Source organism: Capricornis sumatraensis, chromosome 22, assembly GCF_032405125.1.
Source record: "Capricornis sumatraensis isolate serow.1 chromosome 22, serow.2, whole genome shotgun sequence".
NCBI classification, from domain to species: Eukaryota; Metazoa; Chordata; class Mammalia; order Artiodactyla; family Bovidae; genus Capricornis; species Capricornis sumatraensis.
In genome coordinates, this window is record NC_091090.1 from 20,333,001 (window position 1) to 20,347,153 (window position 14,153).

Consider the following 14,153-nt stretch of genomic DNA (forward strand, 5'->3'; position numbering starts at 1 on the left):
ATTCACCCAGGGTGGGGTGTAGGGGGCTAGGATATACACATGACACGAAACCACAGGCTTTGTGGGTTCCAATTTCACTGCTGCGCACCTGCGGTCTAGCCCAGGGCTGTGCCTGTGTGGTCACTGCACGTGGATCACGTCTGCGCAGAAATGTGTCTAAAGGCCGTGTGCCACATGCTCGAAGAACTCAGATACCATATGTTCAGAATGTGTGTGTGCCTGTGTACAATGTCTGTGTGTGCACCCAGTGTGTATTTCTGCAGGGGTGTTGTAGGAGCACATGTCACACACCTTTGTGTAGCTCTCATTACGGCTTGACAGCTAACTATTCCAGAGGGAAGAAGGACTTATTTCCCCTTCATTAGAAAGTGAGGTGCCAGAACCTGGAGCGGCTGCATGACGGGCAGCCTACAGGCCTGTGGAGTGTGAACAGTATGTGATCCAAGCACATACACACATGTGTGTAACTGTGTGTGCATGTGTGCATGCTAAGTACACCCACATGCCTGAGTGTCAACAATTCCTGGGTGAATGCCCGCACAGTACATTGGTAGCTGTCTTTGGGTGCATGGAAGTTATATGTGACCCGTGTGTGATAAACACATGTGCACGTACAGGCGTGTATGTGTCCGTAGGCGGAGAGCTGTGTAGGCAGGTACACATAAGAGGACATGTGGTGGGTGCCAGGACGGCACAGTGAGACCTGACTTCCACTCCTGCCTCTGCCTCCGTCTGCTGGGTAACCCTGGATGGGCTGCTGCACCTCCCGAGGCTCACTGTCTGCGTCATAAAATGGGGCCAGTGCGGAGGGTGAGAGAGAATAGAGCCGCAGCACCGTAGCTGCCCAGCACATGCGCCCTACTTGAGGACGCACTATTCGTGAGCACACATACGTGTGCACCACGAGGGTGTGTACATGGAGCCGTGTGTGTTCCCGGGGTGCGGCGTGTCGGGGGTGGGAGTGGGTGAACACGGGTGTGTATGCAGATGCTGTTCACACTGCGGGCGTGATCTCAGGCTGCAGGGGACACAGTCGTGGAAGTGTGTGTGCGCGCTGTTGCACAGTGCGCGCATGGGGGTGGAGGGGTGGTTGAGCCCCAGGCCCCTGGTTTGGAGAGGGGATGGGTTGGGGGGCCTGGTGGGGCGGAGGCGGGTATCCCCGGCTGTCAGGCCCGCGGTGGGTGGGGGCGCCCCGGGCGGCGGTGATGGAGCCCCCGCTCTCCCGCCAGGGCTGCCAAAATACAGGGAGACAGGGTGTAATTACCGGCACTTACCGCGGCCATTACCCCCCTCGCCGCGGCGCGTGACACACGACCCGTCAGCTCGGCGTTTGCACCATTAAGGGGCCTCATTAGCATCCCGGCTCAGAAGCAAAATTACCCTCACTGCTCATTTCAAGATGTCATCAATTTTAATTTAGGGCCCAAAGATAGTACAATGGGAAGGCCCTCCCGGCCAGCCGCGCACGGAAAGAGGGGAGAGGCCGGGGGAAGGGCGGGGGCAGCCAGGGCCAAGGTGGGGGCAGGGCGGAGGGGGCGCGGGGCGCAGCGAGGCGGGAAGGGAGGCGCTGGTCTCCCCGGCCCGAGGTCCCCAGGCTAGGGCCGCCGGGGGCGCCCCCTGGGGAGGAAACAGGATTGTGGGCACAACCAGGGCCCACTCATCCCTCAGGGGCCGCCTGGAAGTGAAGTCTGGAGCCAGACAGTAGCGAGATGCTGTGCCTGGCGTTTCCTTTCGGTTATTCCTTTAAGGAACATGGGGAAACTCCGGGGTGGGCTGCAGTCCGTGAGTTCGCAGAGTCGGACACAACTGGGCGACTGAAGGACAATTCCTTTAATTCCCACAACTACCTTGGGTGGTAGTGATGGCAGTCCCTTTACTGAAGGGGAAAGGAGACAGAGAAAGTACCCCCGCCCCCCAAACTGCCTTAACACACAAGCAGTGGCAGAGACTGCATGTCAACATGGGCCCATTTGATTCCGATGCGCTCCGCCCCTGGACCCAGAACCTGTGCTCGTGGAACGGTCTTCCGGTCAGTGCCTGGGCCCCCCAGCCCCTCTGGTCTGCAGGTGGCTTTTGCCGTTTGTGCCTGGAATGCCCCTCCCTCTCCTTGTCAGCCAAGTCCCTCGTGATCCAGTGTGATATCACCCCTGTCTTCCTGTCACCCCCTCACTGGATCATCTTGGCTGTTCACGTGTCTGTCTCGTCACCCCCACCTGTCTGGGGACTGGCTACCAGGGAGTAGGGACTGTCCCTTATCCCCCTGGGACATCCCCGGTACCCGGCACAGAGCCGGCCGTGCGGAGTGCTCAGGGTTTGCTGAGGGAATGAACATCACTGTCTCCCAGCCTTCCTGTCCTCAGGTGGAGTCTGGAGGCCAGAGCTGTCGTCCAGGTGGAAGGGGACCACGGAGGTCTCCCCAGCCCACCCTCTGTCACTCAGATGAGCACCTGGGGCTCAAGATGGGGCAGGCTTGGCCCGGAGAAGGACTATTTCAGTCTGTCTGTGATGGCTCAAAGTGGGTATGCCTCCAAAAATGAAAGGAAAAAAAAAAGAGTGGGTATGCCCCAAAGGTTTGTTGAGTGACTGAATGATTGAACACATGGATGCACGCACAAGTGGGTGAGGAGCAGCTCTCCCTGGGGTGCTCCTGGGTCCCTCCGGGAACAGAAATCTTAGTTATTTCCTCTGCGGACCTCACAGCCACTTGACTTATCAGCACTGCTGGGACATTTTCATTTTATAAGCTGAGCCTGGGCACATGTGATGCCCTGAAAGGGTCTCTTTCTTCTAAAAGGGGAACTACACGGGCCAGGGGATATTTTCCAGAAGGCTTGGTGTGGGAGGTGGGGGAACCTTCTTGTTATTTCCAGCTGGGTCCACCACCCCAGTCTGTCTTAACCCATGGTGAGGTTTAGGCCCAGTCTCTGAACCCACTGGGCCTTGGTTTCTCCCAAGTGTAAAGAAGGAGGCTGTAACCCACGCCTCACCTTCTCAGGCCATGGCGTGAGGCTCAGTGACAAGCCAGCAGGAATACGGCCGGGCTGAGACCACAGGGCACCGCCAATCACCCCATGTGCCCTAGTCAGACCCAGTCCTGCCTGCCTCCCCTGCTGCCTTCAGCCCCCCAGCTCCCTGGACAGAGCTGGAGCGAGAGGAGAGGAAAGGGCCCCCGTCCTGAGCCCAGAGACCAGGTCCTCGCTGGCGGCAGGCGCCGCTCCCAGCCTCACAGAAGACGGATCGCTCCCTTAATCACTCTGGAAAAGAACCCCAAGCCGATATAATATTATAATTAATTAATTCACTAAAAAGGTATTAAATTTCTCTCCCCCCTGTGGATATTATCTGAATTCATTGACCTTTAGAAAAATCACCCTCTAATTGTAACCAGGTCCAAAAGCATTTGCAGCCCGTCCCTTTTACATTAATAATATCTTCCCGGACTTGGCTCTGGCTGCTTAAATATTGTATAAATTCCACTGCCCCCCTCGGAAAAGAGAGAGCAAAGAAAAAAGATGAGAATGGAGGAGCCCAAGAGGTGGATGGGGGCTGGACCCCGAGAGGCAAAGGTCTCAGGAAGTGAGGGGCAGGGGGTGAATTGAAGGGGCTCTTTCTATCTGCTTCAGGCGGCGTGGAGGGGGTCCAGGCTTTGAGATGGGGAGGAAGGCATGGGTTGGGAACAGGAGGGTTGATTTTAGGGTTCATTTTTTAGGAGGCTGGGGCAGGGAAGACCCATAGTGTATATCAGACTCTCATCCAAGCTAGTGGCTCCAAACAGTGAAGAACCTCTGATTTAAAGGACCAGTGGGTGATGGAAAGAGAAATTCCAAAGAACATTCTGAGCTCCATCTTCTTCCCCACCTCAGGATCCCCCCTCCCTCCTGCCCCAGGCTTCACTCCACTTCCAGACAGCCCTGTTCTGCAGAGGGTGGGCCAGGCCTCGAAGGAAAGATGCTGTGGGATGTCCAAGACTTCCTAACGCTGAGGAGGTGGGTTCTAAGGAGTCGAGAGCCAGCACCAGCCCTTGCCTGTTCTCAGCAGGGCCTGGAATCTACTCTTGGCTTCCCATCTGAATGAGTAGGGAGATGCTCTGCGAATGGCGGGGGTGGAAAGCCACCTTCCTCTGTGTACACCGTGATGAGTGTGTCTGTCCTGCTTCTTGTCCTCAGATCCCAGCTCCCTCCCGGTACAGGAGATGAGAAGCCGGCAGCTGGCAGGGGATGGGCAGATGGAGGGAGTGGAGCGGAGGATGGCAGGACCCTCGCCCAGTGCACCTGCTTGGCTTTGGGGCTCCATGGCGGACCCATGGGAGCCGAAGCTGCTCGTCCTTCCCTGACCTGGCTTGGAGCCCTTCCCAGATCCCCCTGCCTTTTCACATTTTCGCTTCCTCTCCAGTCGCTGGGGGCTTCCTCTGGGAAATGAGGGGGTTCGATGGGTCCGTCTCTGCTTTCACACCAGTCCTCCCCACTCCACCTGTTTACAGATCCCCTCCTCGTGGACCTGATGTCTGGAAAGGTGTTGTGTACCACATAAAGAGTGTGGATGAAGACAGCATCCTCTTATTATTTAATCAGAGATGTTCATAACCTGCAGTCAGAAACTGTCGACCGACTCCATCCCAGCTACTAGCTAAGGGTCGCACAGACCAGTCTCAGATACGTGAACACGTTCTGGTGGCTTGCTGAAATTCTGGAGGTACTCTGTGTCTGCTGAAATCAAACGTAGGATTGCAGCTTGAAAAGCACAACCAAGTGGAGACTGCTCACCTTCTGGCCACTGCCCACGCCTGGCTCTGAGCGCCCTCTTGTGGGCAGAACCCACACCCACACCCTCAGCACACCCCGTTGGACCGTCCAGCTGCAGGTGGTGGCCAGGCTGAAGGAACCTCGGGGCCGGAAGCCAGTAGGCAGGTGAGGATACCATGGTCTTGAGAGGCTGCTTGAAGAAGTGGGAGGGCAGCACGCTACTCCCCTGAGTCAGTCCCCAGGGTGAAAAGAAAGAACAGATTGGGGGAGGAGAGAGCCTCTGTGGCCTGAAGGAGAGCCTCGGAAGATTTCCACACCCTCACGCCTCCCCCAGCCAGAGCTCAGGACCTGCCTCAGGAGAAGAAAGGCTCCCAGGCCGTGGGCAGGTCCCGGCTGTGGGGTGGGGCCTGGAACGGGCAGGAGGTGCCCATGCTTGTGCGAGCTCCGACTCACAAAGGCATCCACAGCTCCATCTGACCTTGAGATTAATCCCCGGCCCGGCCGTCATCAGCACACACACACCCGGCCCTTTCCACCTCTCCCTCACACGTTAATTGCTCCAACGTTGATTTGATCTCCCGTTCTGCAAGGAGGAAATTGCCCTCTTAGCCATTTTCATCTTGGGATTTTTTTTTTTTTTTAATTAGGCCCAGTTGTCCTCACAAGGCCCCAAGAGGGGGAAGCCATTTTGGTCTTTGCCTGAAAAGACTGTGGGAAGTCGAGGGAGATGGCAAAGATGCTCTCCTCCCTTCCCCCAGACACCCCTGGCTCAAGAGGCACACCCCCTCACCCCTGTCTGTCCCAAGCCCATTTCCCCAACCCTGACTGACGTCATAAAGCCCCAGGGTCTTGGAGCAGAGGCCCCCCAGGAACCCCTGTGGGGTGAGAGAGCCTTTAGCCCAGAGAGGAAGGGGTTTGGGAGGGGTCTCCACGCCTGAGGGTGCCGGAGCAGAACCTTCACCCTGGTGCCACCTCCTCCCAACTGTAGTTCACGTGGGTCCCTCTCCCATAACCCACTTAACTCTCATAACCTAGGGAGCTCGTCCTGGGCCTTGCCCCCACAGAGCAGGCAGCCCACCTATGTAGAGGAAAGAACTGGGGGTGGGGACAGGAGAAACATGCCCACCGTCCCCAGCCCGGGTAGTCTGGGCCCACAGTGCCCAGGAGCTGTAGACTTGGTTTCCAAGCAACAGGGTCTCCCAGTCACCGGGCTCAGCCAACTCAGGCCTCAGCAGGAGGTGTGAGACCAGCGGGGCGGCAGCGCCACCTTGTGGCCATGGGGAGGGACAGCCCCCAGAAGCACCCAAGACCCCTAAGTAAGGCTACATCTCCAGCTTCCATGGGGCCCTGCTAGGGAGCTGGGGGAACCAGGCGATGGACTCAGTCCCTGCTGTCTGTATCCCCCAGCCCCGATCCCCTTCGGGGGCATCTGAACTGAGTCCATTGGGTTGACTCCTCCCCGGCATCTGTTGGCCCCCAGACCCCCTCCAAAGAGACAGGACAAGCGGGTACAAAGCACAGTGTTTACTAAAGGCACAAAGTGGGGAGCCTTGAGGGGAGCTGCTCTTCCAGCAGTGACCCCACATTCTAACTTGAACCCAGCGCCCCCTCTTCTGGCTACCCCCGCCCTCACACCACCTGGAGGAGAGCTGTTAGCACCAAAGGGGGGGTGGGGGGAGTGCCAGAAAGGCAAGCCTGGGCACCCCTGGACCAGTCCATGCCTCCAAGAAGGAACTTCTGGACCCTTGGTTCCAATGAGTCCTCCTTCACTGATGGGGGGACCAGGCTCAAAGGTAAGGTGACTTCTTACCTCCAGCACACCTTGTCCCCCCTCTGCAGTGCCCCCTCGCCTTGCCCTCATGATTTCACCTCTGGGAGGAGCTGGGCTGGAGGCCTATTCCTGCCCAGCCCCGTGAAAAGAGCTGCCCCTGGGTGGGGGGCTTCCAACCCACAGGCTGCCAAGCGGGCACTAAGTCCACACGGGGTGGGGGGCCGACGGGAGGAGTGAGGCCGGGCAGGGGCTACTTCACACACAAGTGCAGCCTGAAGGGTGGGGGGGCAGTGGCTCTGGCCCTCCCAGACCCCAGGCCCGCCCCTGTCGCCCAGGTCACAGCACGTCGCCCTCCTCCATGCTGAAGCTGCTCCTGCGGCTGCTGGCCTTGGAGGCCTCAGGGGACATGGTGGAGAAGAGGGGGTCGGAGGCCAGTGGGAGCAGGGAGTCGTCTAGGAGCATGAGGCCCAGATCTTTCTTGGACAGGTTGGGGAACGGGGAGGCATGCTCTGGCCCCAGAGGTTCGGGGAAGCCTGGGGGCCCTTCGTTGCCCCCGCCCCCAAAGCTCAGGTTGTGGCTGAAGTCCAGGTGGTGGAATGGGGATGGTGGCTGGGGCGGCTGGGCTGGAGGGGCCAGCGGGGCCTGAGGGGGCAGAGCTGGGAGTGGTTCGGGGTCAGGGACCTCAGCCCCCAATAGCAGGGCCTCCCCAGGGCCCTCCTCGCTGGGCAGCTCCTGCTTCACCACCTGCTGGGCCAGCTCGGCCATGTTCATGCCAGAGGGCGAGGTGGTGGGCAGGCCATGCACCCGAGCCTGCATCTCCAGCTCCTGCGGGTGGGAAAGAAAGAGGCTGAAGGCGCCCACCCCTGGGAACCCGCTGCCGCCCACCCCAACCCCCGCTGCCGCCCTTGACCCTCCCTTTGTGGCACTCAAGACCACAAAATATCTCAGCTGGGAGCAAGCATAGGGCAGCTCTAGAGTCTTCACCAGCGTGTTTTCCAGCTACAAGTCGCAACTCATTAGTGGGTTGGGAAACCGCTACAGTTGAGCCTTGAACAGCTCTCTATTTTTTTTTAAATTGAAATAGACTTGCCTAGACTAGACTAGACTAGAAATTATCAGAATGCATTGCATCTATTAAGGATGAGGGTTCTTTCATGAAACTTTGATTTTTTTTCACTTTGAGCTGACTATGTGTGCTGGATTGCAATGTGAATCGTATTATCTACCAGAAGAAATAGAAAATCTTTGAAGCTGCAGGCCAATTGCCCTTTATATAGGTGACCAGTGTCAGGCCCAAAGAGGACAAAAGGCCTTCAACAACAGAGCCAGGACTAGGTGGCTGTAGGTGGTAGCATGGACTTTCCCAAGCCTTTGTTCTTTCTCTTGCTCACTATGGGCACTCCCTGCCAAGTAATTCCAGCTCTCTGCCTCCCACAGAGGTAGGTTTACCCTTTCCTGCCCCCTTGAAGTTAGGTGTAGGCATGTGCTTGCATTGATCAAGGAAATGTGAGCAGAAAGGACCCTAAGAGTGACATGGGGCTTTAAAAACCAGCTCTAGATGTACTATCCACCAGTCTGGATCCTAAAATGAGTCTCGCAGAGCAGACCCTCCAGCTGACATCTGCTGCTTAAAGTGCTGGGGATTGTTTGTTACCCAACAGTAACATCCTGACTGATACGTCTTCCTTCCCCATGGGGATCATCCCTCCATCTCTAACTGCAGAAGTGTAAGCACTGCCCCTGGGGTCAGGACTCAGGCCAGGGGTTAGGAGTCAGAGCCACCCAAGAGGACCAGGTTCAAGACCCAGACCTGGATACGGAGCCAGAGCTGCTTGTTGGTCATCTCCAGGCGCCGAGAATGGTTCTCCAGCTCCCGGGATTTCTGCAGGTCCTTCTGCATTCTCCGGATGTAGTCAACAGAGGCCTTGAGGATGGTGCCCTTGTTCCAGCGCACGTCCCTGCAGGCCAGGCAGAATCAGAGGCTCATGCTCAGAGGAGGGGGCTAGGATTGGCCAGGAGTTTCGTGGGTAGACGTAAAACCCTGCTGTGGTTTCAGAGTTGATGTTGCCGGTCCCAATTTTGCCCCAAACCCCAGACCTGACCAACCCCTATTTATGGAGGAGGCCAATCTCCATCTGCAAATGTGCCCTCCCAAGTGACTGTGGTGCCACCACCCACCTCGTTAATCCCAAGTGAAAGGGCCAGTCGCTCAGTCGTGTCCAATTCTTTGCAACCCTGTGGACTATAGCCTGCCAGGCATCTCTATCCACAGGATTTCCCAGACAAGAACACTGGAGTGGGTGGCTGTTCCCTTCTCCAGGTGATCTTCCCAACCTAGGGAGGGAACTCGGGTCTCCTGCATTGCAAGCCCAGGAACCAGGCATTTCGGAGCAGCCTCCTTCCCCAAGCCTCCCATTCCTGCCACCAAAACCCACACCTGTTCTCGACCCTCATGACTCCTGTCCCCAGACCACCTCTGCACCAGTCTGGTGGCCTCAGCAAACTTTCCTAGCATGACTCCTCCTCTAGGAAGCCTCCCTGACCCCACCCTTACTTCTGGGACCTGTACTCCTTCCTGTCTTGAGCCTTTCTTAGTTAGGGGATGGAAGGTTCTTCTTTTCCCAAACAGATGATAAGATCTCTAAGAAGCAAAAGGGGATTCTCTTCCCATCCTTTCCCCCTGGCAACCAGCAGATGATACCTGTGAGCTGCTGCTCTCCCCTCCCCTTTCTCCAGAAAATCTACTCACAAATCATTGGCCTTGGGGATCAGCATGCCCAGCTCCTTGATGCGGTCATTGATGTTGAACCTCCGTCGCCTTTCAACTAGAAGTAACAAACATCGGGGGAAACAATTGGGGAGATGAGGACCCCACCTTCCAGCCCAAGGAGGGAAGCCTTAGTTCTTCTGGGAAGGAACGGGTGACATGAGCGAAGAGCCAACTCATTGAAGACTCTGGGAAAGACTGACGGCAGGAGGAGAAGGGGATGACAGAGGACAAGATGGTTGGATGGCATCTCTGACTCGATGGACATGAGTTTGAGCAAGCTCTGGGAGATGGGGAAGGACAGGGAAGCCTGGCATGCTGCAGCCTGTGAGGTCTCAAAGAGTCGGACACGACCAAGCAACGGAATAACCGCCACCACCACCAAATGGGGTGGCTGTGGGGGTAAGAGGGTTGGGGGCAGGCCAGACATGATTAAGGAGGGGAAGACTGTAGCAGACAAAGCTGCCTGGAGAGGCCTGATCCAGTGCTCAGAAGGCTCCACGCCCTAAAGAAAACAATCTGATAAACTCATTGCCTCTGAAGTTCTGGGAATTTCATGAATATCTCTTCCCTGGAGCACCTCTCCCCCCACCTCCTAACAAGGACTGGTGGGAAGAGGCTGAATCCAGTCACGCCAATACCAGGATTTTAAGGCCTCATGTAAGGAATCCTTCCTAGAAGCTGCACGTCAGAGGGTAGCTTTGGAGCCAGCCCAGGTGAGAGGAGGAAGAGGGGCAGGGGAGACTCACTGAGGTTGTGATTGTCTTTCTTCTGCCGCTCCTTGGCCAGGGCCCGGCTCTCAGCATCTGGAGAACAGAAGAGGAGAGCTGGGAGGGGAGGTGCTGGGGAGACACAGCCGGGATGGGGGCGCTCCCGGAGGCAGCGGGCAATACCTGTGAGCTCACGCTTCTGCGTCAGGTCGGCTGGGCAGGAGCTGCTGGTGACGCCCACCAGGGAGGCGGTGACCTGGGGGTCTCCACTGTACACATTCAGGTGACTGCTGGACAGGGGCAGCTGCAGGAAGAGGCAGGGAAGAAGACTCAGTGAGCGGCCCCCATTCTGCGGGGGCCTCTCCCCAGGGCCCATCGCCCCAGGAACAGCGATTCCCCAGGACAGCTGGGGAGACCACGCTGGGGTCAGAGTCTGGGCAGAGTCCAGAGCTGCAGAGGCAGCCCCTGCCCTCAGCGAGCAGCACCCAGTGCTGCTGGAAGCAGCGGCAGGAGGGGAGATAGGGCCTGTAGAAGCCTGGGGGAGGAGCACCTAATCTGGAGTTTCTGGAAGGTTTCCAGAGGGCGTGGTGAGGAAGGGCACTAGAGCAGGGGGTGGCTGAGCAGAGAAGCAGACCGGAAGGAGCTGTCGAGCGCAGAGCGTGATGCGGGCAATGCTGGGGGACCCAGGAGGGCAGGTTCCACTTGCAGAGACCCTGGTGCTTGACGACAGGCAGCCATTGAGGGGTTAAACGGGGGCCCCACAGGAAAAGATCTGAGTTCTGGAAAGATCTCCTACCACACGTTCACGAAAAGCAAAATCACAGGCCCAGAACCCTGCAGAGTACAGGGGGAACCACGGACAGGGCCAGCTGCTGTGCCCTGCTCTCTCCCCTCCCAGCCCTCCAAGGCCCTGCTGGCAGCAGCAGGCTTTCCATCCTGCTGAGCCACACTGGCACCAGGGCAGCGGTCATGGAGAACTGACTCCCTGACCTCCCACAGCATCGAGGGCCAGGGCCCCAAGGGCGGGAGTGAGCAGCTAAGGCTCATGGAGCTCCAAAAAAAGGGGAGAAGATACCCCAGTTTCCCCTGCTCAATGTAAATACCTGTCCCCCATTGCACAGAACTCGTCCCCAATGTCTTGCCTTATCTAAGTTGCCCACCATCCCCAGGGGTTCAGAACCGTTAAGGGACTTCCCAGGGTCACAGCCAAAGATAGGCATCTAGATTCTAAGCCTGGCCCTTTCCCACCCACCCAGGAACCTGTAGGGGAAGGCTGGACCATGACTGCTGCTAAGGCTGCTGGAGGCGGAGGACCAAGCAGGCCTGATAGCACTTCCCCCTCAGAGGGAGGGGCACAGGCCTGTGCTCCACTGGGCCGCAGGCTTAGTAGAGGTGTGTGCATGTGTGTGAGTGGCTCAATCGTGTCCAGCTCTTTGGGAACCTGTGGACTGTGGCCCACCAGGTTCCTCTGTCCATGGGATTCTCCAGGCAAGAATACTGGAGTGGGTCGCCATTCTCTTCTCCAGGGGATTTTCGCAACCCAGGGATCGAACCTGGGTCTTCTGCATCACGGGCATATTCTTTCCCGTCTGAGCCACCAGGGAAGCCCTTGGTAGAGGAGTGAAAGTGAAAGTCGCTCAGTCGTGTCCGATTCTTTGCGACCCAGTGGGCTATACAGTCCATGGAATTCTCCAGGCCAGAATACTGGAGTGGGTAGCTAGCTTTTCCCTTCTCCAGGGGATCTTCCCAACCCAGCAATCGAACCCAGGTCTCCCGCATTGCAGGCAGATTCTTTACCAGGTAGAGAAGAGCCCCATATCCCTAGGGAACTCATCCGCTCCAGGCCTTCCTGGAGCCACACTGCTCCCCTCAGCACCAGTGCCCCCCACCCGCCCCATCCCAAGTTGGGCAGCCCTCCCCAGACACCCCTCCCCACTGAAGCCCCACCACGCACACAGGCTAAGGGACATGTCTCTGGATGCACAATTCTCCTGGGCCTGGGCCCTCGTCACATGGTTGGATGGAGGTGACTCTCATCTCTGCAGCGAGACACCATCTCCGCCCAGGTGAGGACCCTGTCTCTAGTTCTCTCCTGGGTCACGGCTCTTGGGTGGCCTCTGCCCCTCCCCCTGACACACCCGCCCTGCCCTGGCCAGCAGTACCGTGTTGGGCATCTGAGTTTCAGGATTGATGAAGCCCAGGACATCATCCAGACACATAATGTTGTCAATGACATCAAACTGAAACAAACAAACAAAAAACAGTCCCTTTGTGGGAAAAGGCACTTGGAGAAAGGCAGAGGGGAAAGGGGTACTGGACAGCTGCTGACCTGAGGGACCTTAGAGCCCACCTCACCCCACCCGCTCATCTGGGGGTAAGGGAACAGGCCCAGAGAGACATGAGCTGTCCGGGTTCCCCAGGCCCCAAGGCTCAGGTTAGGGCTCTTCCTAAGGAGCCAAGTTGCCCAGGGAGATTGCTTTATGCCTTCTGCCAGGACATTGCTTTGCAGGTGTGCTGGGCATTCCGGTATGAGTCTCTTGCTTCTTCCTAGCAGGGCTTTCCGAACTAGGGATGATGTTTCTCCTAGGAGACTGGGGCTCCCTGAGGGCAGGGCTGTGTCTCCCCTCAGACTGGGGCTCCCTGAGGGCAGTGCCTTGCCTCTGCCATTAGACTAGGAGCCGCAGGGGCACAACACGGGGCCCCAGCTCTGCCGGTGGCAGGCACGGGCCAGCTCCGCACTCACCTCCCGCTCGGGGTTGGAGCCGATGTGCAGCATGGCCATGGGGCTGTTGGGAGCACTGTTGCCGGCTGAGGACGACAACACGTGTGCGGGCCGCACACCTGGGGAGGCGGCTGGCAGGGGCTTTGGGGAGCCCTGGGCGGGGCTGATGTGGGCGGCAAACTTGTTCCCGTAGGTCTCAGACAAGTACTCCCGCACCTTCTGGTCCCGGGACTGCTGCAGGTGGTAGGAGGTGGGGTTCTCCAGGTAGGACTGCACCTGGGAGAGGCAGGAGGAGGCAAAAGGTTCCAGGCTGGAGCTCCGAGGGACCGGGGCAGGGGTTGGAGGGGACCAGCCCAAGCCTCAGGCCTCACCTTCAGCACCTCCCCAGGCACTGGTGGCGGAGATTGGAAGTGGACGGGGGTGTTGATGGCTGGGGTGGGCGGCCCCCCCAGCTGCTGCTGCTGCTGCTGCTGTTGCTGCTGCATGTAATGCATGACGGCCTGCTGCTGCATGCGTTCCCGCTGCTCCTCCTGCTGCGCCTGCTCCCGCATGAGCTGCATGCGGAGCCCGATTCGCGACGCCATGGTGGCTGCCGGCTCCCTGGGGACAGATTGCAGGGCAGTGAGGCAGGGGGCCCTGCAACTTGCACGGGGTCTCGGGACTTCCCTGGCCGTCCAGCGGTGAGGACTCCGAGCCTCCACGGCAGGGGGCCTGGGTTCAAATCCCTGGTCTGGGAACTGTGTTCAGTCGCTTCAGTTATGTCCGACTCCGTGTGACCCCACGGTCTGTACCCTACCAGGCTCCTCTGTCCATGGGGGTTCTCCAGGCAAGAATACAGGCGTGGGTTGCCATGCCCTCCTCCAGGCGACCTTTCCAACCCAGGGATCGAACCCATGTCTCTAATGTCTCCTGTGACTTTCCTGGTAGTCCAGTGCTTAGGACTCCACACTTCCACCGCAGGGGTCCCGGGTTCAATCCCTGGTCTGGGAAATAAGATCCCGCGTACGGTACGGCCAAACAAACACAAAACAACAACAAAAACAAGCAAGACCAAGTGCATGGGCTCTTGGGGAGAGACCAGGACAAAGGCGACCGCATTTCACGGGAGCAGGAGGGCGCGCGGGAGGTTTGCTCAAGGTCACTGAGCAAGTGGATGGCAAAGCCGAGACTTAAATCCAAGCCTGCTGGTTTCTTGGGCCAGAGATTCATTCATGCTCCCTTCATCTGTTCTAGTATGTCAGCACCCCAAACTTGGAGTCAGTCTTGACCCCTTTTTCTCTCTCATGCCACCTGGTAAGCCTGCCAGATATGACCCCAAATACATCCTCCTCTGCTACCGCCTCGCTGCCCCCAGGGAGGGCCCAGCCTCTGCCATGCCTTACCTGGCTTCCTGACGGCGCCTCCTAACCTCCAGCTGGCCCCACGACATTCTACTTGCAAC

General features: G+C 58.0%; 1 protein-coding gene across 1 annotated transcript in view; it reads right to left on the reverse strand.

Annotated features, from left to right (window-relative positions):
* Positions 1-6,608: 6,608 nt before the first annotated feature.
* The window catches only part of TFEB (transcription factor EB), a 46,987-nt gene continuing 39,442 nt past the window's right edge, over positions 6,609-14,153 (reverse strand). The window contains exons 2-9 of the mRNA XM_068994338.1: positions 13,084-13,312; positions 12,734-12,988; positions 12,153-12,230; positions 10,174-10,294; positions 10,030-10,086; positions 9,263-9,338; positions 8,324-8,471; positions 6,609-7,338 (exon numbers count right to left, since the gene is read on the reverse strand). Of these exons, the coding sequence (XP_068850439.1) occupies positions 6,850-7,338; positions 8,324-8,471; positions 9,263-9,338; positions 10,030-10,086; positions 10,174-10,294; positions 12,153-12,230; positions 12,734-12,988; positions 13,084-13,296 (1,437 nt within the window). The 5' untranslated portion in view covers positions 13,297-13,312 and the 3' untranslated portion in view covers positions 6,609-6,849. The remainder of the gene's footprint in view (positions 7,339-8,323; positions 8,472-9,262; positions 9,339-10,029; positions 10,087-10,173; positions 10,295-12,152; positions 12,231-12,733; positions 12,989-13,083; positions 13,313-14,153) is intronic.